This window comes from Sphaerodactylus townsendi, linkage group LG04 (genome assembly GCF_021028975.2).
Source record: "Sphaerodactylus townsendi isolate TG3544 linkage group LG04, MPM_Stown_v2.3, whole genome shotgun sequence".
Lineage (NCBI taxonomy): Eukaryota > Metazoa > Chordata > Lepidosauria > Squamata > Sphaerodactylidae > Sphaerodactylus > Sphaerodactylus townsendi.
Window position 1 is genome coordinate 66,607,657 of NC_059428.1, and position 27,998 is coordinate 66,635,654.

The window sequence follows — 27,998 nt, forward strand, 5'->3', positions numbered from 1 at the left end:
CAAACTTTGTTTTCTCTCCATTTGTCCTTCTTGATGGGATACAGTCTAGGGATGCCAGCGCAAGGCAGGACATGGGGATCCCCTGGAATTATCACTCATCTCCAGACTACAAAGATCAATTCCCCTGAAGAAAATGGATGCTTTGGAGGATGGGCTGCATGACATTGTACCCCACTGTCCTTCCCAGGTTCCACCCCAAAATCTCCAGGAGTTTTTCAACCTGGCTCCAGCAACCTGATATCCCTGCTGATGGCCAGGGGGGACCTGGCAACCATAGTACAGCCTTCTTCTTTTTTTGGTTTGTTAAATACAGATGGTAAACTTGAACAGCTGCAGAAATTCCAGCTCCCACACATACAAATATGAACAACTGACAAGTTTTTTGTAAAACAAACACAAGATGGCAACTTGTGGCTGATGCAGCCTCCCCCCCTTTCGGTGGTCTCCTCTTCTGATGGTCCCCATAACATCTGAGGGTTTTAGTTGTCGGAAGCGAGATGGTTTTTTGGAACGCTGGGTTTTAATGAGGATTTTTAATTCTTTTAATCCAATAGAGCCATATATATGTTATTAGAGTTGTATTTTGTTATGTATTAAACTGTGCTCTACTATATATATCAATATCTTGTGCACTGGCCAGAGCCCTTTGGGGGAGGGCGGTAGACAAAACTAATTAACAACAACAACAACACACAAAACATGGCGCTTCTTCAGTAACTGGCATTATAGGGCACATGGCAACACTTTCTGTATAAACTCAATGAACAGCCCCTGTGTGTGTCTCTCCAACACATATATGACATTTAAAAATAATTTTCTTTTCCTTATGAATAAAACTGCAGGCAAATTTAACAAACATTAAAGTTTTGTTATAGAGCCATGGGTTAGATAAAATGGCTCGGTAGGCTGTTGTATTATTTTGGCTTTTGGCATTATATATTCCAATAGCTATGTACAGCTGATTTCAAAAGGACCCAATTATTTGCTGAGAAGCTCATGTGATCTACTTCACTTTAATGTCATTTTTAGTCTATGTGGGAGCCAAAATACTATGTGGGAGCCAAAATACTAATTATTTCATCACAATAGCCTTAACCAGCAGGTCACTGATTGCTGTTAGCATGGTATATATTTCTCCCAAGCAGATCAGCTCCAGAAAATGACATGGACAAGCAAGAACTTAAAAACATGGCTCAAAAATAAAAGCAAAAAACTAAATTTAAATAGCTGACATTGTTATCGCCCAGTGTGCAAGCAACTGGGTCTGTGAGATGACTGAATAGCCCTAAACACAAGTGTGCTGAATTACTTTTACAACATTTTACAAATTTGCGTGTCACCCTTGCACAGGGGCAATGCTAATCTTCTCTGTATCGTTCCAATGTTTAGCATATGCGCCACTGAAGCGAACACAAGCTGAGCTGCTCTGAGTAATCAACCAAAAGAAGGAAACAGTCTGGAAGCTACACACTAACTCATCCTCATAAGCTACACTTAAAATAAAAAGTGCAAGCCCAGCTCAATGCAACCAAAAAAACAAAAACAAAAGCAGATTTATTGTTATTGGAATTAAGGCTGTGGCTCAGCATTTGGCACGCCAGCTGTTTACCACTGTAATGCTCATAGAGGCAGGAAACTCTAAAAAAAATCACTTTCCCAAAACTGTTGCCTGATTAAGATTCTCACTGATGAAATCAGCAGTTCTAAGATGACAGCAAAATGTGCCTTTCCAAGAGAGTTCATGCAGTATAAGCACAGTAAAAGATCTTCATCATAAGCTGCACTAATGCCCTTTTTCATTCCAACTTTAGTGGTGAAAAAAAACTTGGAAAAAAGCTTTGAAATACTGGACAGCAACCCAAAACAGCAACAAAAAAGAAACTATTATGGCTGTCAACAATTAACTCTTTGTCATTGTTGGTGGTATCCATGAAGGTGCTTTGCTGTACATGCATAGAAAATAAAGGCCACTAATGAAATTTAACCATTCTTTTATTCTTTTTCTCTTGTTGACTCATTTTTATTCTGCAGATCAAATTGAAGTAACAGAATGTTTGTGGGCTGGCAGAGAGAGCATAGTTGGCCCCACACAAACCACATGATGTTTTCAGTTCAAATATCCTCACTGAACTGTGTCATATAGCCCCCAAACAATCAGCAATTCATACAAAAAATAGTGCTGCTTTGAGGGTGACTACAGCTGTAACAATCTAAGAATCCACTAATGCTGGGTTAAAGATAACCAAATGTTAATGACTATGCCACTGATTGCTTTAACCTGCAACATTTTCCTCTGAAGAGTGGGTTGCAGAAGTAGAAGGTAAAAAGTAAACAGAGCCCAGTGATTCTGGCTCCCACAGAGATTATGACTTCCACTCCCTTTTTGTCATAAACTTGTGCATTACAATTTTGTTCCATCACAGTTCCATATGAGGCGTTTTCCAGGGCCACTTTTCTGTCAGGACTGCTGTGCCTTTAGATATTTATCTGTGTCTCTAATTTCTGCATAATTCAAAGGAATGAGAAGTAATATTTCTCTATTGGAGTAATTTTTTAAAAAGACTGTAGCTGTATGTTTGTCCTGACTAGGATAGCCTGATCCCATCCAATGTCAGAAGCTAAGCCAGTTGGCCCTGGTTAGCATTTGGATAGGCAGCCTCCAAGGAATACCAGGGTCATAATACAGAGACAGGCAATAGCAAACCACCTCCACGTCTCTTGCCTTGAAACCCCTATGGCAGGGGTAGGGAACCTGCGGCTCTCCAGATGTTCAGGAACTACAATTCCCATCAGCCTCTGTCAGCATGGCCAATTGGCCATGCTAGTAGGGGCTGATGGGAATTGTAGTTCCTGAACATCTGGAGAGCCGCAGGTTCCCTACCCCTGCCCTATGGGATAACCATATGTCAGCTGTGACTTGACAGCACAAAAAAAGCTGTAATTTATCAATCATATGTTGTTTCCCTGCCTCAGTGAGCAGTTTGGAGATTAAAAAAACCTGGCATATACATGGCATGGGTAATAAATTAAAACAAAACAAAACTTTCCCCATCAGTGCTCCTCTCTGGGAAGAAGGGTTGCACATGCTGTATTTGCATCACTCAGGAACTCTTAAGAGCTCAATCACCTTGCTAGACAACAGTTCATACCCTCAGGCCTTCAAATGCTATTGCATGTTGTTGGAGAGTATGCCAACACCTTACCTCCCAGTGAACACCTAACAAAGGATTTGCAAGTCTTGCCAGCTCTGCAAGCACTGTGTGCTAAATAACAATGGTATTTATTGTACAGGGTTTCAATTCTTCCTGTTTCTGGTCTCACAAATGAAAAGATTTTCAATATCAAACCAACACTGCTATGAACCATTTGTAAATAAGCACAATAAAAGAATAACTATTATAAGTCATGGGTGATGTGACTGAAGCACAGAAGGATTGTTTAAAGTTTAGGGCATTCAGTTACCATTGTGATCAAAACCTTTCAGTATCTAAGAGCACTAGGCAGAGGAGGGGCCCTTTTCCTAGCTCTTCCCTAGGTTTGCCAGCTCTGGGTTGGGAAATTCCTGGATATTCAGAGGTAGAGCCTAGCAATGGTAGCATTTGGAGAGGGCAGGGAGCTCAGCAGGGATGTCAGGACATACAGTCCATCCTTTGAAGCAGCTATTTTCTCCAGGATAGCTAATTCCTGTAGTCGGGATATTAGTTGTAATTCCAGAAGAGCTCCAGGCCCCACCTGGAGGTTGGCAACCCTATCCCCCACAATGACAGTTAATTTTATCTGTGAATCAGGACCTGAAAACTATGCCTGTCTCCAAACTCCACATGGCTCTCAAAGGCAGGCACGGGTGAGCCTGCATTTTAAAGCTGGACCCAGCCAGACCAAATCCAGCATTGAACTGTGCTCCCATCCATGTGGAGTTCAGGGGAAAGATCCACAGATACTTGCTGATCCAATCAGCATTCAACTGATGGTGACAGAGGAGGGAGGGGGAGTTTTTTTTAAGGTGGTGGCCTGCAGCAGTCCATAAAATGCCTTTAAAATCAGCATTTTGGGGGACCCACTTATCCAGGTCCCTTTTATTGTTCCTTTTTTTCCTAGAGAAAAGTCCCCTGAAAAATGACAAGGTATTTTCTGGGGTTTTTTTTTCTTATCAGATTATCCAAGTGGGCATCCCTAATTGATAGGCAAGCACAGCATTCTAGGCTTGCTTTCTGTATGTAAAAGGCACTGGGAAAGGGCAGGTCTATTTTCAGTGCTGTCTTGGTCTTTGAGAGAGCACTTATTGGGGCCAGGCCTGGCAGCAGTCACTGGGTGACTTGATAGCACCTGCCTTGCATGACTCACCTAGGCCTGGCTGTTTGTTACTGTTCAACAAAAGCCACTCTATGAAAGCCAGAATTGTTTAGCCATTAAAGCTTCAGAGCAGAGTCTGAGAGACCCAGGTTCAAATCACTGGCATGTCATAGAAGCAGAGAAAAGTGGAGTATAAATGGAGTAAATAAATAATAAACATAACTGAAGATGGAAGACAGATAAAAGGTAGGCAGGTGAAAGGAGAGACTGAGGCAGGGAAAAATGACAAGATATGGGTTTTTCCAGGAAAAGGGGAAAGTGATTCCCTCAGGGTTCCTTACCATGCAAATGGGCCTGGCCCAGCGGATGGCATCATAAAACTGGACCATAGTTTTCCTAGGTAGAGACTGTTTGAAGGTAAATATAGACAAAGGTAAGAAAAGGGGAGAGGCTATGGAGGCTTTCAGGGAAGGAGAAAAGGAAATCTGATGCATCCCACAGGTCCCTGAAGGTTCCTAATTGTCAATTTTTCTCATCACAACAAAGAGAATGTTTCTTTTACCATTTGACTAAATTCAGAGATACATATATCTCCTTTTTAGTTTGCTCCAAAATCAGTTGAAAACATTTTGAGTGCAACAGAACTGATGGAGAGTGACGTATGATAACATGGACCTGTGCCTTGAAAGTAACCCCAAGATCGATGAAATCTGATTCTGGACATATCTTTCCAAGTGTTAGATCCATGGCTACAGTTCTTTTATGAAACTCCACACCAGCATAACCACAAAACCCACAGCTGTATCTACTCCCTCACAAAAGCAATACAAAGCCTGCCCACGGAGGTCACTTCAATTACCTAGCCTTTCTTTAAGAGACCCAGAACAGGACTGGGAGCACATCTATGATATTATTCTTTGATAAATTCCTGATCGAGAACTGACCAAAAATTAATTTGCAGTACAGAGGAAACAAACTCACAAATTTCCCTTGCATTAAATTAAATCTGATTAGATGTTTTAAAAAACCTGTCTATCGTGTAAGTCAGGAATGCCAACTTTTCTCTGGCCCTCACCAGCCATACTATATTTTATTCAAGCTAAACCTCTAACAATTGCAAGGTATAGATGAGAATCCATGCTATTTTTATATATTATATCTTATTGATGGTGCAAATAAATGCTACAAAAGCAAAAAAAAAAAAAAACCCAGAGCAAGTTGGCCTTTTGAAGTCTATTTCCTTCTCCAGGTTCTAATTTACAAATGGGCAAAAATCAACAACTACCTATACATATACCTTCTCTGTTGTTGTCCTCCCCTTGTGGAATGGCCTACCTGAGGAGGTCTGGAAGATTTCCACTCTCTTATCTTTTTGCAAACTATGCAAAATTGAATTATTCAAGATGACTTTTCCATGGAGGCAACATGGTAGCACTGTCACTTAATTTGGAACTGTGGTCTATACTGCTGTAGATGGAATCCTATTGTGTAATTTTGCATTGCTTGATGTGTCATGTTATCGTTTAAGACTTGCCTTGGTTCTGTCTTTGGACTTCTAGTTGGTTCTACAACTGAAATCCTATCTCACTATTTATTGAATGCCCAATCTTGATTGTATTGATTTCCTCTGTATAATCCCCCTTGAGTCCAAGTGAGAACCTGAATTATAGTGTAAGTAAATAAATTTGTACAATACCACAGTCAACAGTTTCATAGCACTTGAGGGCATGTATGTCTGTGAAGCCCATGTTATTAGACAATAATCAGCATTGCATGAGAGTAATGACTTGAATAAAGAATCTAAAGGTCCTTGAGAATTAAAATCTAGCCAGCCCAGTTACAGATCATGACTTCAAAACAGAAATAGATATAACAAGGAACTGTACATAAATAATAAAATAGAAGGGAAGGCATAAGCAGAGTCTCTGGAGAGTTCAAAAATATACATTTCTGTTCACATCATTCAACTTTCATGTCAACGTCATTATACCCTCATGTAGTACAAAGATACTGTTGCAGAAAATATTTGTCCTTTCCTGATTTGCTTGGGTAGCATGACTAAAATGCATAATTGAGTGATAGAGAATGGAAGTAAGTCCATAAATGATTAAACAAATTGCTGCTTAAGATGCTATAGCATTATTAAAGGGATATATTTTTGGTTTCTATCTAATATGGTACAGAAAAAAATACTGTCCCTTAAAAGTAGCTTTCTATTTCAAGAGATCCCCTCTCCTTTCTATATATAGGTATGCTGGGTTACCTTCTATTTTGATTTTTTATTGTAGAAAACCTTGGACCTTTCATCTATTTCCTTTCATTGTCCGGGTCTTATAGGTAAACTACTGGCTAGTGGTTGTGCCATCATTGGTAACAAATGCTCCTTTTTCCATTTTATATAATCAGAAAAGTTTAACTTTTAAAGAGGCTGACAATTCCCTACTATATCACTGATACACCAGAGTATTTGTGAAGGAAAGAAAACCTTTTAAGGTAACTCGCTTTCCCCCATTAATCATGACTCTTTTCTTTTAAAAATAGTTCTAGGTTGTGTATCTTCAGTGTTATAGGATATATCACTGTGGCTATATTATTTTTAAAAATCATCCAACATTACTATTGTCTTTGCAGCAGGTTTCCATCTTCCCCCATCTATTTCTGATACTGCATTATTAGCACTGGATCAAAACTGCAGCCTTTTACACAGGCACAGTTTACCACAGATATTCCAAGAGGTCAAACCTCGTGCCTTGGAAACATTTTCTGTTAAATCATTCTGCACATCTCCTCCCTCCCCCATCACTCCCCAGCCTCACCCCTGTCTCCTAACTTGCATTTATTCCACACACTACTGCTAAAAATATATTATTCCTAATAGTGCTGGGATGTCATCCATGATGCAGAAGAGCAACCTGCCCTTTTCTTCTTTTTCTCAGGTGCTCCAGCATTACTGCAGTTACAAAGGTGTAACTACAGTTACAAAGAAGTTGCAATTCAAAAAATGTCTCAGTTTCCATTTCTACCACTGAGAATTACCCACACAAAATTGAAGGCAAAAAAGCTCTACAACAACCAGGGGCTATTACCTGAAGGAACAGAAACATACAGTCCACCTCCCCCCTTCAAAACGGCATATTTCCCAGCCAAATTAGAGCTGCAGTTATGCACAATCATTACTTTATCAGTCTCTTGAAAATTTCCTCTTTCAAAGGCAACTTCCTTCGTCAATTTCACTCACTCCTAACCGTGGACGTATTGTAAATTCGCCTTAACTGTATATGACTAATTCAAGATGAAATTGACAATGTTGATACAGTCAATCTGGTTTGTGTCTGTGCAATATGAGAAAAAGGTAATTCCTTTCAAAAATGGAGTACAAGGTGGAGGAGAATATGGCTGAAGTAGGGTTAGGTGACTACACAGGGGTGTTGATAAGGATCAGGTATTATGTGAATGAGAGAAATGAAAACTGTTTTAACATGATTGCATGCTCAAGAGAAGCTGACTCAGAAATGGATTTTAAAAATTGTGGTAAAAGTGCTCAAGAAAACAGTGGAGCAAAAATGAAAGGAAAATGTTTCCAGAACCAAACAACGGACAAAAACATGTGGAATTAAAAGAAAAAAAGTAGTATATGACAGCAAGACATGTTGTAAACAACTTGTGTGGAAAAGGCCTACAATGAGGACACTAGATTTAAAAAACTGTGAGAGGGCTTTGTCATTTAAAGAACCCCTGAATGAAATCATAATCCTGGATTAATTTCAAAGGATTGAAAAGCATATAACCAGTTACACGACAACTTTATACATGACTCTGCCTTACTCACTGCCTTAGCATTTTGTCCAATAGACAAAGCATTGACGTCAAATTAAAATGTATTTTAATCAGACCAGAGGCGTTCCTCCCATTGGGCAAAGTGGGCAGTTGCCCAGGGCGCCACCTTGTGGTGGGCGCCAAAAATTCAGGTTCATTTGTGGGGTTTTTTGTATTTTCAGTGTTTTTTCCATTTCTGGCCTGCAGGGGGTGCAGTTTTTAGGCTAGCAGCACCAAAATTTCAGGAATGTTTCTGGAGGCTCTCCTGATGCTATTGCCCAGGTTTGGTGAGGTTTGGTTCAGGGAGTCCAAAGTTATGGACTCCCAAAGGGGGTGCCCCATCCCCATTGTTTCCAATGGGAGCTAATTGGAGATGGGGCTACACCTTTGTGGGTCCATAACTTTGGACCCCCTGAACAAAACTTCACCAAACCTGGGATGTATCATCAGGAGAGTCTCTTACTAATACCACCCAGGTTTTGTGAAGTTTTGTCCACGGGATCCAAAGCTATGGTCATGCTGGCATGGGCTGATGGGAATTGTAGTCCATAACATCAGGAGTGCCAAAGGTTCGCCACCACGGTTCTATAATTTGATGGTGACTTTGAAACGACCTGGTGGAAAAAAATCATTGTTTGGTCACGGTGGGAGAGGGTGGCCGCCCATAGGGGGGGCATCAAACTCAGGTTTTGCCCAGGGCTCCAGTTTGCCTAGGTACGCCACTGAATCAGACTAAACTGTGCCAAAAATGTGCACAAAATGTTTCAATAACAAGAAATTCAAACAAAGTATTTGAAAATTTTATTTTCCATAGGTTCTTTATTTACAATGTTATCTTTAGATTAGGAAAAATGTTTAAACATGGCCACTTAGTGGCATTTATCCCCATGGAAGATTAGAAATTATATAACATCTGGTAAAGAAATTGTTGATACTAGTAGTGCCAAAAACAGATTCCCCCTCCCCCCACCACACAGTGGAAGATGTTTACCATTATAGAAATATTGGAAGATGTTACCATTATAGAAATATTGGAAGATGTTACCATTATAGAAATATTGGAAGATGTTACCATTATAGAAATATTGAAATTTTCACCAGAATTTCTTCTACTCAATTATTAAATAATATAACATTAAAGTACTAAGAATAAATATGTCCATCACCAGTGAAATAGCTCATGTTAAATACTGAAAACTATCTACCTGTTTAACTAAATTAAAAGGATTAGTTCATTTGTGGGAAATATTTATCATGGCAAAGTGAAATTGCTCAGATATCAAAGAAATACAAAAAAGGCAAGTGAAATTTTGTCATCTTTGATCCACTGTATATTTAATTTATAATTGTATTCTATTAACTTTGAAATTTTCTTTTGAACTCTTGAAATTCTCTTATATACTATTTGTAAAGCAATAATAATATAACCATTTTAAAATCTTATATACCTTTTAATGTGTGTTCTGTTGTAGTTTCACATATAGAATCTTCATGAATAGATTTGTTTTTAATAGACAGCAAATCCATGCACATAGATGATTAAATGGTGAAAATACATGCCCCAAGTATATTTTGCAAGCATGGTGCCAGGAAAGGAAATTATATTCTGGATATGGACCAACACCTTCTGGCTATGAATGTATTATGGAAATCTTAAATCCATGCTTCAGTCAAATCTTGAGCAACATCAAATGATGTCCAGAATCTCATTCTAAATGTTGTCTTCAAATACGCTCATGCCAAATACTTCCATGGGACCAGCGGAATAAGCTTTTCTTTCATTTAGCAGGGCATTTAATAGGAAAGATGGTTTTATTTTCTTGAAAATATTGTTATGGTTGTCACTGGCACATTTCCTTCGAATAAAAAATTAACAATGGTTGTGGTGGGTTTTCTGGGCTGTAACAATGACTTACTTTTTTTTTGCCCCCCTCTGTCTCATAGACTATTACTCTCTATTCCAGGGTTCAAAGGTACAGAGCATGACTGATCAGGGAATCAGTACTGCTCTGCTTCTAATGAACAGAAGAGAAATTCATCATATATATAAGAGAGGAATGCATTGCAGTGGAAAGGATGCTAGAAACTTGGAAGTATAACCTAGGGACTACCTGTGGCATAGTCCCAAATAACACTCATTATAAGAAGCGCACCCAAACTTACCTGGGGCACTGTTTGAGGCAGGGGAGGACGGAGCGGACAGCTCGCCTTCCCCTGTGTCAGGGAGATGGGTCACGTGATGGGGGAGAGAACCATCACATGATGAGGGAGCCGGGCAGGCTATTTAAGCCAGTGCCCGGCTCAGCCTCCTCAGGAGGCTGCGATCAAGCGGACCCACCCTCCCTCCCTAAGTTTAGGCAGTTGTTTTATTGAATATTGTTTATTGTTATACATTTGTCGCAGTCTGGGTGGTTTTCAGGGCATAGGGGCAAATCCTTTGTGAGTAGGCAGGCTTGCATGCCAGACCTTCCATGGCGGGGGCCTCAATAAGAGGTCTGGGGGTTTTGGAGGGCTTGGGGGAGCAGGCCTGGAAGTCCTGTCTTGAGCTCTCCATCCCCGGCAGGAGGGGGTGTCACAAATGGGTAGGCGCCCAAGTGGCATCTAGAAACCTCCTGTCCTGGTCCCCTATGGGGGATGGTGCCGGGTCAGCGGTTCACTGCCCGAAGGGCCGGTGGTCAGCTGTGGGCTGACAAGGACCAGGGTCAGCGGTTCGCTGCCTGGTTGGCCAGAATGTGCCCCGTTATGCTTGCCCAGCTTCCAAAAAGTTATATATTATTGTTAATAAATCGAGCTGTGGCCATTCTCATTCCAACAAGCAAGGTTTATGTGTGGTTAATTGGGGTAGCGAAATCTGCATATCTGCACGCAACCCAGTTTTAGGACATGGTAATAATGTATTTTTTCCCTTCCTTTGCTATTCATTGCTGTGGCTGGAGCCAATTAATTTTGTTGTTAATTGTCTTAATTATACTCACAGGTATATATACTCCACTTGCTTTCCTTTCCTTCTATCAGATCCTCTGAAGATGCCAGCCACAGATGCAGGTGAAACGTCAGGAGAGAATGCTGCTAGAACACGGCCATACAGCCCGGAAACCACACAGCACCCCAGTGATCTCGGCCGTGAAAGCCTTCGACAATAGATTTTGTTGTTGTTGTTGCCATCCTTGAGTAATCAACCTATAGTGACCTCGTGTTTCAAGGCACGAGATGAACAGAGGTGATTTGCTATCGCCTGCCTCTGCATAGCAACCCAGAACTACTTGGTGGTCTCCTACCCAAGTACTAAGCAGGGCTGATCCTGTTTAGCTTCTGAAATCTGATGAGATCAGGCAAGCCTGGACAAACCAGACCAGGGCAATTGATTCTATACTGCCTGAATATTCCAATAGATGGAAGGGGGAATAGGTAGCTAATTGTTGACTACTGGCAGCAGTTTTTATCATGTTGCAATGCTTTAAAAACATATCGAGATTATACAATTAACAAATACGTGGTAGGCACTTCTAAATGGAACCCATATACTAGACATTGATTTGCAAGTGAGAAAGGCTATGAACCATAATAACCAGCATCAAACTAGTGCCATCAAATCACAGTTGACTTATAGCAACCCTGTAGGTTTTCAAGGCAAGAGATGTTTGGAGGTGCTTTGCCATTGCCTGCCTCTGCTTGGGCTGAGAGAGTTCTGAGAGAACTGAGACTGATCCAAGGTCACCCAGCAGACTTCATGTGGAGGAGTGGGAAATTGAGCTCAGTTCTCCTAAATACAAGGTAGGAAGTCAGGTTTTACCAGTAATACTCTGAACAAGATAACAATTCCATTCCACAGCAAAACTTTGTATGGAAAATCCGGTCAATGGAATGTACAAACTACAATTTTGTTTCTGGTGATCAATTGTCATGAGGAGAATGTCAGTTTCAAAAGAAGTATAGTAATATTAAATGTGCCCTGACCTGAATGGTCCATTCTATCTTGCTCTTGTCAGATGTCAGAAGCTGAGCAGGGTCAGTTCTGGTTAGTACTTCGATGAGAGACCACCAAGGAATACCAATGCCACTATGAATAGGAATGCAGTTGAAACCTACCTCTGTTAGACTCTTGCCTATGCCTTGAAAACTCTACTGGGTTGCTGTAAGCCACAACTGAATGGTTGAAATAATGGGGATTCTGTTATGCCTTGCAGTAAAATCCAACTGCCAAAAAACTTTACTGATTCATACATAGAGCTAAGCAAATGATATTTGTGTGATACTTAAATAAAGGAATGGATGTGAATGATGAATGAATTGTCACTGCTTAAATCTGTTTTAAATCTCCATGCAGGGCAAAGCCAATACTACTCACTTTTTTCCATGAACATTTTCAGCAGTGATAATTTCTGGCTCTCCCTGCCAATATGCTTATTATTTTAAATTGTCCTCATGTGCCCACAATGTCATCACTATATAACCAAACCTGATGACTGCATAGCATAGTGGCATCACCACCTTCACTTATGTGACCCCTAACTGGGTATGTTCATTCATGTGACTAATCCACAAACAACAACAATTTTGCTGAAACAGGACTGGAAAACAACCACAATATTCACAGTTCAGATATTTTTCAGGAACAACTTCCACTCCACTGACATGACAAGCTTTACCTGACACCAGAAGTAAAAAAAAAATAACTGGAACTGTCCTTATTCCAAAGAAGATACTTGAGGTAATTTCAGTAGCAAATTGTATACGCAGGCCAAACTTCCAATCACCCTTTTGCATACTACTTATTCCTAACACTGCTTCTGAGAAGCTAATAGCTTCATGTGCACTGAAATATTACAAAGAATTAACATACGTCAATCTTCCTGTACTTGTTTCATGACCTTTAAAGCAACTACCTTACTCCTAACGCTTTAAGTGAATGCAATAAAAGAATGCCAGAAACCATGCTCTCTAATGCAAACAGCCCACACCTTTAGAAAACAGTTCAGGTTTGTGTGAATAAACAAACACATATAGTAGTTGTTCCCTCAAAATCAGTATTGCCCATGGAGATCAAACCTTCAGACCTCAGCAGTAAGCATACAGGGTGCCCAAGATCATTTCAATCATTAATCTTATCCTAAAAAGTACATTCAGTCTGTATTAGTGTGTCTACTTTGGTGCATAAATTATCAGCGCTGTATGGAATTTGCAAAGCAAATTACTGATTTTCAGGAGCTTCTGTTCTTCCAATTCTGACCTTAAGAACTGTGCAGACTGACTTCTGGCTTTACTTGCTGTGCCAGCTACCAAAGTGCAGACCTGCTTTTATTAGCTTCTCAAGCACTTTGCCAGCTCTACGTTTAAATCTTCAAAATGTTTTCTAAACACTCTGAATCATAATGAGAATTCCATTTACTGAAAAGGTGCAGCCTTCCATATAACAAGTGAACATGTTTAATGACTGATTCTTTTATACATTACAGCATCACTCATGTTTTCAGTAAATGGATATAATTTTCTCTGCTTTACCCTATTATTATCATTCGCTAGCATCACCAAGCTACAATTCCAATTCCAAGTATTTCTCCCTTGGCAATTATCGTCTGTACCAGGTTTAAAAGCCATCAAGTTCAGCATATCAGGTGAAAAAAGTAACAAAATAATATACCAAAAACTGTCTACTGAAGTGAGCTTCCTTGGAAAAATCAAATAAAGTCTGCTATTCTCAACAGTCCCAGTTTTGATAAAATCACTGGGTCCCTCAATACAAGTAAAGGATCTCCAGAATGTGATGGTACTGCATATATGAGTGATAGAGTAGGGCACAAGTCTGTTTCTCCACTACACTGAAGGAATAGTGTCCCAGTTCTGATAAAATAGTGATAAAATAACAAGCAGGAAGAGTCAGACAGCTATGTAATCTTCTGGAGTGATGTTTATAGCTTGGAGTCAGTACACTGCATATTCTCCATGTTTGTAGTTTCTGCCTTCCTAAGAGAAGGGTTCATATGGACATGGGCCGAATTCTTACACTCCACCACTATAGTTTTCACTGCAATTGGAAGAGTAGGTGTGCTTCACCACCACACATGCAAAATAACGTACATCCTCTGTGTGTGTGGAGGGGGGGATGCCACAAGCATGTAGACAATTTGTAAGACAACATCTTTAAAGTTTGACAAATCAAAGCTAGCATAGATCTCAATACAAGTAAAGGATCTCCAGAATGTGATGGTACTGCATATATGAGTGATAGAGTAGGGCACAAGTCTGTTTCTCCACTACACTGAAGGAATAGTGACCCAAGTGAGCATGAGGATAGGTCCCTAACGTGCACAGTATGCAGTCAGTGATGTTACCTACAGCAATTACCATAATCACAGCAACATTTTCCCCAGCTGTGACAGTCATGGGAACGGTTGCTGTTCATATTCACAACTGTCAACACATCCACTTAAGTACATAACAACAAACCATTCAATGAAGAAGTGACCAAGGTATCCAAACCACAAACTATGACTTGCACTCTTTTTTCTGCAGAAGGATTTCAAATCAGTATTAAACAAGAGTTTGGAGTCCAGAAGTGGGGAGAAGAGAACAAACCCTAATTTGTGATTTCAGTGTAACAACAATTCATGGATTGACTCAACAATGTTGAATCACACAACATTGTGTGCATCAGAGCCACACAAAATGGGATGGAAGAGTAAGGTGGGTGGTTCAGGTTAGCCCAATCTCATCAGATTTCAGAAACTAAGTAGAGTCAGCCATGGGTAGTACTCGAATGGGAGAGAACCAAGGAAGTCCAGGGTCACAACACAAAGACCGACAATGGCAAACCACTTCTGAACATCTTTTGCCTTGAATGCCCTACAGGGTCACCATAAGCCAGCTGAAACTTGGTGGTATTTTCTGTCAAGGAAGTGCATGAGCTTAAAGACTGCTCCCACCAAATTCATTCAAACAGGACAAGCATGGTACATGTGATTCATGTCATCATATCAGACCCTTCTGATGCATGAATGGGTACATATGAAGTTAGTTGTATAGAAGAACAAATGTTATGAGTTTAGATGTAGTATGGGTCAAAGATAATGTGCCTTTCATTTATTTATGTACATTATTTATAGGCCACCTTCTCTCACTGAGACTCAAAGTAGATTGCATAGTGTTAATCCAATACAATCAACAGCATGGGGCAACCTGTAAAACTATGCAATAGAGTTTGAATTACAAAATTTGAAAATAAGCAGAAATCTGAAACAATCGAAACAACAGGGACATGTGAATTTTAGTATCTACAAGATCTCCCACTATTGTGGAATAAATGATGAAGAAGTTGTTCAAATTCTGTCTTTGTCACTGCTCTTAAATATTCTCCATATCTTGTCCAAGAGGGCAACCTACTTTATAACTCCATTAGCAAATACTTTGGCTCAGAGCTAACAGTTGTTTTCTGCCACTGGAAGGATGATTGCACCATCTGAGGAGAAGGGGAAATTTGTGCCTGTTACCCATCATCTTGCACACTCTGACATTGCCAAGTGCTGTTTCCGGGAAGCCCTCTGAGTCCTGGAATGTTGGGGGCAAAAAATTCTAGGGCAGAAGGGGATGGGTGGGAACTGAACATCTTCATGCTATTTTCATGGCTCTTGTTGAATACAAATCTCAAAATGCAGAAGGATCACAATACTAAAGTACGCTTATTTCATTGGAATCAAGGGATACTATTTACTAGCAAACATATTTAATATGAGCATGTATGTTTGTTATTTTCTTCAGGCCAGCAGTAGGTACAGCAGCAAAAACAAATATGAATTTGATTCTTTTGTAAAAACTCAAAATTCTTAAGCAATGCATCTATTAAGGGTTATCTAATAGTGCTGTCTATGGGTGTGCACCAATGCTAAGAAACATGGTATTAGCAACATGCAACAGCTTTGTTTGCTATTTTAATAATCACCTATATTTATGCAGTACTGCTTTTGTTTTATGCTCTAAAGCAGGGGTAGGGAAACTCATATGGCTCCAAGAGCCGCGATCGCGGCTCTTCTCTGCTCTCTTGCACTGGCTGGCTCTATGAGCCGAGCCGTGGCTTCATCCTTGCTGCCTTCCTCGCCCTGCAGGTACAGCAGAGGCTGGCGCACCAACCGCCCACGGTCACCTGGAGCCGCTGGGCCGGGGGCTTCCCCTCTCACCACCCTGTTTGAAGCGGTGTGCTCTCAGCCCGGGCAGTCGAGCGAGGCCGAGTTTCGCTAGCCCCACATCCTTGCCTGCAGGGCGGACACATCCATGCGCTTCTCAGAATGAGCGGAGTAAAAGGTAAAAACCCCCAATACATATAGTGTTATCTTTATTTTAAATGTCAAAAATTATTTGCGGCTCCAAGTGTTTTCTTTTCCCATGGAAAACGGGTCCAAATGGCTCTTTGAGTGTTAAAGGTTCCCTACCCCTGCTCTAAAGTGTTCACAATTTCATTTATCAGCACCCCTCTAAACAACTAGAAAGGTACAACTATAACAAATGTGAAATACTTTTAAAATTATTGTGAAGATGATTTAATTTGAAAGAGTAAATTAATATTTATGTTATCAACCTGCTTTTGAAACTCTCTCTCCACAAACCAACACTATCTGTAAATTAAACTGATATCAATAAAAATATGTAAATGTAGGATTACTTTATATTATGAGGAGCAATACAGTAAAATCAGGCCCTACAAAAGTAAAAGTTTGTCATATGACACTGAATTCATTAGACAGATTTTTAAACTTCTGTTGATGGCAAATCAGGTTGCCACTGTGTGTGTGTGTGTGTGGGGTGCGTGTGTGACGGGAATGATCTATGATCATTATTTTATTGTTAGCATATTTTATAGAATTGGGATCATATGGTGTATTAAACCTTACTCATTGAATCCATTGGAATCCATATGAATATCTACTGCATACCTAGACTCCCTCTGTCACAATATATTTATAAAAGTGTGACTTATTGAACAAGTTCTGGAATTTACAATGCCATTTATAGTTGTTAGAACCAAATGACACTATTCTAGTGGACTTATCATATGTATTCTCCAGTGTGCATAATGGTTTCCCTATTTATTTTGCTGCGGGACTGCCTTCTCTACTGGAATGAATGAGAATATCTGATGACACAAGAAGCTCTATACTTAGAGATGTAATGAGAAGGTACAAATTATAGCATATACTCCCCAGAAATAATTACACTCAGCAGAAAGCAACCTGCTGGTGGTCCCTGGCCCAAAAATTATCCAGCTGTCCTAAACCAGAGCCAAAGCCTTTTTGTCTCTGGCCCTGTGGCCTGGTAGAGATCTGGGTCCAGCAGGATTTGTAACCATTCCACAGGGCCTGTAAGACTTAGTTGTGCCACCAGGCTTATAGTTGAGGACAGTGACTATTTTCATCTAACTGGCCTCCCTCCTCTCTTCCCTTCCCTTCCCCCTTTCTGTCGCTGCCCCTCTCGTGGGGAGTGCCAGAGGACCCCGCGCTACTCTCCTCAAGTAGCACGGGGCTTCAGGTAAGTGGGGAAAGGCCCTATATTACTTAAAATCCACACTATTTCATAGTAGTACTTAATCTGGCTCACTAAACTCCACAGCATACACTGAAATAATGAGTCATAATCTGCAATAATCTACTGTGATAGTATCAGTAAGAACTCAAGCTGCATAAATGTTAAAATTTCAGATTTAAACATAATTCTGAAATCATAGGGATGATGGCAAAAGACAACAGTCTGAGAATGGTAACTACGAATTCTATTCAGATAGCTTTCTGAAAAAATAAGGATAATTAACAAATAAACATACCTCTTCCACTTCTACCCACAAATCTCAAGTCATTGAATCGGGCTACTTGGTTTTTCATTGCAGCGGTAGCATTTCTGAGTTCTGCAGAATAGTTTTCATCATTCCCAGCCATTACTGTGACCAAAGTTCCATCAGGGACATCTCCTAAGGCTACCACCTAAAGATTAAATAGAAAAATCTTTGTTTTCATATATATGCAGTTTTAGTATACACAATATCAGTGACTTCATGAAAAATAGGATGATTTATACGACCCAGAACAAAACAAAAAACCCACATACAGAGTTAATCCAATCACAAAGACTGACACTGCTGTCCTAAAAACAATTTCCTTCCAATAGTTTATATTGCTTCTGAGTTTAGCCACCGTATAGTAGGGGAAACAATATTTAATGTACCTACATGGAAATAAATATAACTTGATTTCAACAGTACTGACTTCCAAGAAAGCTTAAATTAGAATCTTAAAGCTCAGTCTTATAGCTACCACAGTGGAAAATCAGTGCTTAGTCGATGATATAAAGATTGTTATGTCTGTATAGTGTAGATTCTTGGAAAGTTGTACAGATGCAGAGACCAATCTAAAACATTGTACTGCATGACACTATGCCAACAGCTGCCTCTGTAAGCAAAGCAGTAACTTGTATGTTACAATGCATAGAAATGACTGAGAAGGAGCATGACACAAGCAGAAGGAAATGACTTTTTCAGCATTCTAAAGGATGTGTGGGCACTATGAATTAATTTCCATCACCACAATCTGTAGTGTGGTCTGACAGATGGGAAGATGCGTATAGATCTAAGTTCTAGAATTTCTATCATGGAATTTCTGCAAGCTTAGACAACTATGAAATGCATGCATTATTTGACTGGCTTCTGCAATGCTGACCTTCAGATGCAGGACCACTTTGTACACGCAGTTCTAGGGAAAATGACCAATTCCACACTATGAATGAAACACAAGTACATTCTTTCCTGCACTCTTTGTCCCCCTTCATTGGATATCCTATAAGTGTGTCCCTGATCAAGTTGCCCTCTTTCTCTCAGGTTCAGTTCCCCAAGTACAAAACACAGATAATAGTGACCTGTTCCATGAGGGCAAGGAAAATAATTACTATAAAGATCTTTGGTGATCAGAAGTGCCATGTGCCTGCTGACACTGGGTTTCCAAGTGCATCTCACAGGAAACATAACTTGCCCCTTTCTCATGGAAGATGCTGCTGTAGCGCCATTGGCTTTATGGTGCCATCTGTTGAAAACGGTACGCCACTGATCCTGCTTGACATTTTCTCTGTATATCATAGGGGAAGTCCAGTCTTGACCTTCCAATTGATCATTTATGCCTTATATTTCCTTTGTAATTTGTTCTGTAATAGTAGCTCCAATTTGTACACCCCTCCTTCCCCTGCCCATTGTGTGTATCACTCACATGCTATTTTTAATAAACCATGAAACTGTAATCTCCCCACATTGCTATAAACATATTAGGTGAAATTCTAATTGAAAGCAGTAGCACTTTCTTCCCTATATCTCCATGCTGGTTTCACAAACTCCTTTAAGTCAACAGTTGTCACTTAAATTTGGCCCATGAGTTCCAGGTAATCTGTGTCTACTTCTTTTTACTTCTGTGGAAAAGTCACAATATTTAAATGTCTGTTTTGTGCACATATTCTACTTCCAAATACTCAGCCCTCCTCAACAGTTCACACTGTTACCTTTTGTCCTCTTCATGTCATGCTCAATGCATTTTTTTTCCAAATTCACTAGCTCTTTATTTTTTTTAACTTTATATTAAAACTGAAGTTATATTTACATGGAATAAGCAGGACCATATGAAAACTAGAGAGGCTGAATGAGAGCAAATGAAGCACATGATAGCTTTCCATGGCTTTAGCATTATTCAGTTCAGTTTTCTAACCACTGAAGTTTCTAAAATTAGCCATACCTTCTCCTTCACCACTACCCTTCTGTCTCCTATGTCTGGAGGGCCCTCTTGTACAGTTATGGTCACAAATTAGGTAAATTGCTGTACTTCTATTCAGCCACCAAGAGACTCTTTGGTCCTTTGCTATGCATCATATATGTTCAAGGCTGTCCTTGGGCTTCTCTGAGCAGAGATGCCCACAGAGATGCCTTTTCTTTTAGAGCCTCTGGTAATTTCTTCTAGCATGAGGATCGAGAACAGCTAACCATGTGTGGCCCATGTTAAACTGATGTGATTTTTTTAAAAAAAACCAGCTATGCACTATTGAAATGGATTAAACTTGTGTTTTGCTTGTTCACCAAGTCTCCAGCCATTCTATAAGGCTGCACTCATTAGGAAGCAAGCTTCAGTGAATACTGTGGGACTTTCAAGTAAACATGAACAGTATTTAACAGTTATATCTCAACAGAAACCACATTCACCAAGAAATATCTCATTCCTCCCGAAGTTTACAAGCCTAGCACTGCATTCTTATTCACAGATAAATGTATATATTCCAAATGCTGAGGGATATGAACCACGATTTGGCATTACAACTTAGCAACATTGCTGAGTCTAAATGCAATATTTGAGTTTTTCCAGTCAAATGAAGTACAGTGTTGAAATCAGAAAGAAATACATTCAAAGTGTTATTTGGTTCTATGCATCTCTTCCTCTGTGTGTGTGTGTAGGAGGAAAAAGGAACATTTTCTATTTAAAATATCCCACAAAAAAGCATATTTTCAACTGTGTTTACAGTATAGAGCAGGAAACCCTAGCAAAAGAAAGAGAGATCTCCAAGCCCTGGAAAAAGCAACTGATATGTAAGGTTGTAAAATAAAGGCACAGAAACACAAACATTTACATTATAAAACAGACTAAACAGATAAGTAAGAACTTGCTGACTGGAGATAACTAGTATTTTGCCTGACTATTCAGCTTATAAAAATATATCGTATGCAAGCTGGGTGGAATATTAAAAATCTCAACTTGCATCACAGTGGAATCTTAACAATTTCACCCCTTAACTAAGGGGGAAAGAGCTTATTTATTCAAGGTGAGCTGATTTTCTTACAGTTCACACAATTTTAAAACAATTTATGAGAAATTGTAGCAATTGTTACCATTGGTTTTGCCTTGTGTTTCACTTCATTTATACGTGTATTTTGAAAGAACACTAGGGGTTTCTGCAGAAATTTTGCCATAGTCATATGTACATGATTACAGGCAGTTATAGTCACAAATTAGGCAAATTATTGCACAGGAATTCAAGTTGTAAAAACACGTGGAGTGCAATCCTCAGCATGTATACTCAGAAAGTAAATTCTGAAGAGGCCAGTCTCAGTTGTAAGTTACATTAACCCTGATGAGTAAACATTCTTAGAACCAGAATACAAAATTTACTTAAAAGGAAGTTTACCAGAAAACAATAGCATTTATTTCCAAGTAATTCAGATGACAGATTTGGGTTTGGGGATTGTAAGTATGAAGTTCTAAAACAAACATTAACATATATCCAAAAATTTTAATGGCAGTTTTGTTTAAAAGTACAACTTAGCAGATGCACTTCTGACTGTAAGTAATCTACAGGATTTTTTTAAAAAAATTAATCCAGTTTAGAAAAAGTTGAGGAGGCAGTGTAAAAACAGGCATTCATTGCATGATTCACATGACACCAATTTCTTCCTCATAGTTAAACAATTCCAACTTTGGCCCAATGTTGTGGAAAATATTTGCTTATGTCTACAGAGCAGGGTAGGCTGCACGCAGCCGGAACGTATGCATGTTTATGTTTACAGAGAACTCCTATTGAGGTCAATGGTATTTACTCCCAAGTAAATGTGTAAAGGGTTTACTTAAAGCCTTCTTTTTGGGGGACTCACTTGATATGAGGAAAAACAAATATACATTTACTGGAGAAGCAGCAACGGGGTGTGCTGGCCACTCTTTATATGTTACAGCCATTTAAAACTTCATGATTCCATTATTATCAATCTGATATATTTGTACAAGGATCCCTTACTAGGAAAGAAAGGGAGAGACGGGAAAGAGAAAATATTTCCCTTGGGCTACTCTTGCGTTTTCCCCAGTGGGTTGTTTTCTGCAAACCTCAATATGAGGATAAAGGTGAGCCAGACGAGCCAACTAAAGCGCGTCTGCCTGTCTTGACAACTATTCTGAAATAGCCCGACCAAGACTGAAGCCATGCCCGTTTCTCTGGCTGGAGAACAAACAACAGGAAGGAAGAAAACAGTGGATGCGCCCACTTATAGACCGAGCAGGTAAGCGGGAAGTGCTCCACTCAAGCGCAAAGAAGGAGGTGAGTATGTGCCTACCGACTATCCGCCTGCAAGGTCAAGCCGGAAGGCTCCAGAGTCCAGAGCGTCTTGCTTTTGGAGCAGAAGCTTGCGGGACATGTGAGAAAGCCCCAAGCTCATAAGGAAAAACTTTCCCACTAACTGGAGGGGGGGGGGGCGCAGCCACGTCCGCGTCAAGATGGCTAAAGCCTCTTTGAATGGCTTCTTTGAATGGCTTGTCGCCCATTTATTAACTAATAGGGCCATTGATTGCTTGGAAGGCAACCCCGTGACAATGCAGACCGAATCAAGGGGACGTTGGTAACGGAGCGCAATGGAGTCTCGGCGCCCGCATCCAACTTCGAGGGGCACGCACTCTGCTCTCGGGCAGGCTCACTGGAGGACTTGGGGTTGCGATCTGGGGAAGCGCCTTTCTCAAATGCCTCGTTGCAGCTGAGCAAGGGCGGACGACCGTCTGCAGTCGCGACGTTCAGGAACTCTCCATCGAGACGTCTTCCCTTTAAGTCCCCTCTAAACTGACCGTCTTCTAGGATCAAACGGCGCCGGAGTGAATCGTTATTGCAAGAAAAAGAAGGCAGGAAGTGGTGTTCTCATGATGCAGAAGTACAGCTCCGGACCCTGCCGGAGGGCCTCTTAGGCCGCTCTGCAGCGAGGTAGATGCTGAACTCAGGATCGCGGCCGCCCCCCTGATCTGGTCACACACGCGCGAACCGCGGTTCAATGGGCCTTCTCGCTGAGTGCACCTTACAGCCCCGGCCGGCAGTCCGGCCATCCCTGTGGCTTCCGCGCATTACGCTCAGGGGAGCGACCACAGGATCGGGCTTCTGGAGGATGGGACGGCAAAGGAGTTCAGACGGGGGCCCTGCTGAAGATTGCCTGTGTGAATGACACTGCCTGCCAAGTGAATATACCCCATGAAGCCTCCGTGAAAGAGACGGGGCACTTTCCGGCCCCAGGGAAGAAAGTAGCTTTGAAAACTCGGGCGGGACACAGACACCGAACCCAAATACCAGCTGCCTGCCTGCCTGCCTGCCTGCCTGCGGCTGCGGCGGGCCGTGCCTTCCGCCTGTGGCTCCACCGAAGTGGCTGGGGGGAAACCAGGCTATTTACCCAGAACGTGGGAGGCTGGAGATCGATGTCACTCCCGGCCAAGCCAGCGTGTTTTGGACCGGCCTGGAATGCAGGGCATGTGCGAGTGAAAGGAGGCGGCCCCAGATCCAACTTTCGCAGAGTTCAATGTGCTTACTCTGGAGTAGTCCAAGGGGCTCCAAGAGAAATCTTCTCAAGGAAGTGGTTGCTTGGCTTTTAGCCAGGCGGTTAGATCTACTTGTAAACTATTTCAGCCGCGGGGCTTGGAATTAACTAGTTTGTGGGTTAGGGCATAAAACCAGAAAGCCTTGAGGCTCAGTCCTATGAACCTCTGCTAAGAAAGAAGTCACCGAGAGTTGATCCCAGGCAGAGTTGCGCTAGAAAGTTTGCATGCACTTAAAGTGAAAAGGCAATGCGACTTTACGTAGGAGTCCATTATTTAGCGACTGTTAACTTTGGGAGCTATTTAAACGCGGGAATGGGGCTCCAGCTCAAAGCGGAGCATTTCAAGGAGTCTTAAGAAGAGATTTGGAGCTGACCCGACAAAGCAAGCCAACTTACACCCTTCCAAAGTGGGTTTTAGGATGGCCCCTTAAAAGGACTGCGTCCAGGGCATTCCCTCCTCCCAAGAAGAGAGGCGACTTTAAATAAAGATGACAAGGCGTGTATTTGTTTAGTGAAAAGTTACAAATGAGTGTGACCAAAAACTTTCTGTTCCGGCGGGGGAGGGGGAAGCCCCGCAGCAGCAGCAGCAACCTCTGATCTTTTGCAGGGGAGCTCTGCGGGCTTTCCTGGGCTGCAGCAGGCGTTGGCAGGGGCTCCAGGCTGCAGCTCCTGGACGGTGCAGGACACTCTTAGGCGCCGGCGACCCTCCCCACCCTTCAGCCGCGCGCGGAGGCTGACTGTTGTTGCCCTCTGAGTGAGGTGGGGGGTGGGAAGAGATTTCTTCGGGCCCTTCCTCCCTTCTGCTGAAGCAGGAAACCAGCCTCCCGCCCACACGTCCTCCGAAGAGCTTCTCTGGGCAGCGTTTCTCCCACCCAGCAGCCTCTGCCAGCTCTTGCAGACTGGGAAGAAACTCCCATGGATTGAAGGAGGCTCCCTCCTGAGGGCTGCGGCGGGCGTCCATTCTAAGTCCTGCGAAAAAAGTACCAGGAGGGCTGGAAGGATGAGGCCATTTGAAGAGTTCCTGCCAGGACTGGGATTCCCCGCGGACGAGGCCTTTTCGGCCTGTCCCAGCAGGATCTTAAGCAGTTGGGCGGCAGGGCCTGGGAGATGGAGATGTTCCGCTGAGCCTTTGGTTGAGAGAAGTGGTCTGTCCCGATACCATCTTCTGGCCTCCCTACAATATGCTACCTTCTGGGCCGCCCTCGTGCTTGAATAGCTCTGCAAGGATTTGTGTGTGATCTGAGCTGGGCAGGTTTTAATAGGTCTAAATTTGGATGCCATCCTAATGATAGTGACATTTTATGTATTAGTGGAATTGTTTTAAAATGTTTGTGTTTTGCCCTGAGCCCAACTTTAGCCAGGGAGATCAGGATATAAATTTAATAAATAAAAATGCCCACAGTGGGAGTGAGAAAGCCCAAATCTTGGAGAAAAAAAACCCCCAAAAGCCAGAATCAGATCGTGGGGTTTCAAGACATTTTGCCTGATTCTCAAAGGTGTCAACCTTAGGAGGGGATTCTTCCAAATTAGTGCCATTTTATAGTGCAGATTTACCATGGCAAATTTACCACTTCATCCACAAATGAGTAAGACTGAACCCTTTGAAGCAAGAAAGGATTCATCTGATTAGATCTATAAATTTCTACTTAACTTGTTTGAATATTGAAAATTATAGTAGGGGTCTGGTCTCTGTGTGTATGTTGGGTGGGGGGGGGGGTAGGGGGCTGACTGAAGATGTTCCACAAGCAGTACTGACACTGTCCCTCCTTGGTCTCCAGGCTGTCCAGGGCTGCCTTTGATCCCTTCAGCTGTGAGCTTGAGGCTGACATCTTGTGGAGTTCAAATAAGTCTGTATACAATAGCTGGGCTGAGGCCTTCAGGTCAGTGTGTTTAGAATGGGGGTGTGAATTCTGGGTAACCACAACTGTAATCTTCCCTTTGATAGGCTGGCAGGAGGTAGACTGCAATCCACCACTAGCCAAGTTCTGGTAAACCACTTAGCGCCTGTTGGTGGTTGGCATTTCTGCAAAGAATGTTCTGACTTCTGATCCAGGCAAGATGCTTCAAATAGTCCTAAACAAGACTATATACAATCAGGATCCCTTAGCACAAACTAGATTTTTGCCTTTGCAGGCTCTGGATAAGCACTTTTGCTTGGTAGCATATAGAGTAAGTTGACAGGCCCCAGGGATCCTTCTAATCTGGAATGGGGCCACCAAGCCAAACTGAAGCCAGCTTGCTCCTTGCATGGTTCGAATAGGGAACTTTTAAACAAAAGTATCTGTATCTGGAAGACTAAGGTTACATGCCTACTTGGGAGTAAACCATTTCTTTTAATAGACCACCTTCCAATCCTATCCGGCTACAGTTTTTCAGAAAGCTGCCTTATAGAAAATCCTCTACCTTCACCCTCACCATGTCATGGTGGTGCTTGTCAAATCAAGGGCAAAATTCCCCGTTACTGCCAGCGCTGGCAGGGTAGGATGCCCTGGGAGAGAGCGACCCTGCCCAGTACATCGCGATTATTTATGGAAGCTGGGAGCTCAATGTAAAACCAACAGAAGTGTGTGTGTGTGTGTGTGGGGGGGGGGGGAATAGAGAAGGACAGCAGAGCCCCACCAAGAAACCCGGAATGACACCCTTCTGTCACTCGCAGAAACTTCCCTCCGTTTGGCGACCCCCCGCCCCAGGGCAGCCCCCCCTCCCGCGCCCGCCCGCGTACCTTGAAGGCGATGGGCAAAGTCTTGTTGCACCTCCAGTGGGTCGGCAGAACCGAGCAGAGGAAGTTGGGGCTGTCGGTGCGGACGAGCTCTCCGGGGTGATCGGCCAGGACCTCCACCATGCTGCGATCGGCGCTTCTCAGCTTCCCCGCCAGGGCGCCGCTGCTGTTCTCGTGGCCGGCCAGCGGCAGCGCGTCGCTCATCTTGCCCGGGCTCAGCGCGGTGGAGGGCGGCGTGAAGCGGCGGCTGGTGCTGGTATCTACGGGGATACGCATCACAACAAGCCTTTTGAGTGAAAAAGCTCCGCAGAGGACTTCGGACAAAGCGGCAGGAGGGGCGCAACTCTTCAGCCTGCGGCTCGCGGGAGACCCACATAAAAGGGCAGAGGGCGGCTTTGGACCCCGGAGCAGGAGGGGCAGGAGGAGCGGAGCCAGGCCCGAAGTGGATGCGGATCGGCCACGACACAGAGCGGGGGAAATCTCGGCTTCCTGGTCCTGCCACAGCTAATCCAAGCATCCAGTTTCAGGCTGTGCTGGATGCGTGTCTGAGGGACTCTCTTGAAAAGCAAAACTGGAAAACCTATAGATTTAGAGAAGTCCTTCCCTTGGGCATTGCCAGTGTTTTTCAAATCAAAGGGCCTGCCGACATCCCACACACGGAGAGAAGTTTGGAGCAAAGGAAATGTAAGACATCCGTTCAAAGCCACACACGCGCACGGAGGGGAGGGGAAGGGGGGAATCTAGAGTTTTCAGTAGTTAATTTCCTATCGTTTCCAAAAACGAGCCCCCATCCCTAGCCTCAAGCCTCAATCCAGGTTAAATGCAGTCTCTTTTCGCGGTGGGGAAAAAAAAAACCCCGATTAGAGCCAAGGACGGAGCGGGCTTCAAAGAGCGTGACCTGAGGTTTTCAAAGGTCAACCGGCTATCACGGCGTTATATACTGTAGCTCATCAAATATTTACAGTTGCCTCTATAGAGAGTTTAAACACCACAGAAATCCATTAATGTCCTTCGGCGGGGATTCCTTCCCCTCCCAAAGCAGCCTTGCAAGTAGTCGGACCCGCGTTCCTGGACAGGGAATCTGCAGTCTTGGCTTGGTCCGGGTCCGTTTGGGCTCTCGCAAGTCTCTTAGAAGGTGCTGGGCCAACAATTCGGAGGAGAGAGAGAGAGTTCGTGCCTTTGGACTGCTGGTTGGGTTGTGGGTTGCCTCTGTGGTTAATGTGTGCAGCAACTTCTGCACACACTTCACCCAACTGTCTGTGGCCGCCGAGTGAGTCACTGCCAACTCGGGGGGAAGTATCTGAAGCGATCTTCCTCAAATTCAGCCACAGGGGCTCGGCTGCTCAGCTATGGCTTAACCGCAGCAGGTGGAGCTCTGCTTTCAGGACCATCGCTTTACTCTCCTCCTCCTCCGCCCCCCCCCCCGCCGCCGCCCCTCCTTCTCCCCTGGCCCGCCTGCTTCTTGCTCTTTCCTGCTTCAAAACTTCACAACACGATGGCTACTAGTTTGTCAGCGTTTGCCCAGCCGAATTGCCTCAGCCGCAGAAAGAGGCAAAGAAGCCCGCCTGCCAGCAGAAAGAGCTGCTCCCCCACCCCGGCAAAAAAAAAATGCTATGGGGGGAGAAAGAAAAAAAGTGCGAAGAGCCCAGGCAAGAGTTGCGGGTTTCCCAAGCGGAAGAGGGCTCCAAGTGTGCGCTTCCCTGCTGGCGGCTGCTGCGACGGCGGCAGCGGCGGCTGCCTACAGAGGCCAGTCTCTCCAGCTGTGTGTGACCTTCTACGAGGCGCTGTTTGTTTGCTCCTGCCGCTCTGGAGAAGGCCGATCCCCCG

The 27,998-nt window shown here is 42.8% G+C and overlaps 1 protein-coding gene and 1 non-coding gene across 3 annotated transcripts in view; both read right to left on the bottom strand.

The window, feature by feature from the left end:
- RUNX1 (RUNX family transcription factor 1) overlaps positions 1–27,511 on the bottom strand; it is a 106,747-nt gene extending 79,236 nt beyond the window's left edge. For both annotated transcript variants that reach the window (XM_048495064.1, XM_048495063.1), the window contains exons 1-2: positions 26,175–27,511; positions 17,918–18,074 (exon numbers count right to left, since the gene is read on the bottom strand). In XM_048495064.1, the coding sequence (XP_048351021.1) occupies positions 17,918–18,074; positions 26,175–26,447 (430 nt within the window). In that variant the 5' untranslated portion in view covers positions 26,448–27,511. The remainder of the gene's footprint in view (positions 1–17,917; positions 18,075–26,174) is intronic.
- LOC125432254 lies at positions 1,306–1,413 on the bottom strand. Its single transcript, XR_007244432.1, has one exon. It is a non-coding gene; the product is annotated as a U6 spliceosomal RNA (small nuclear RNA).
- Positions 27,512–27,998: the final 487 nt, after the last annotated feature.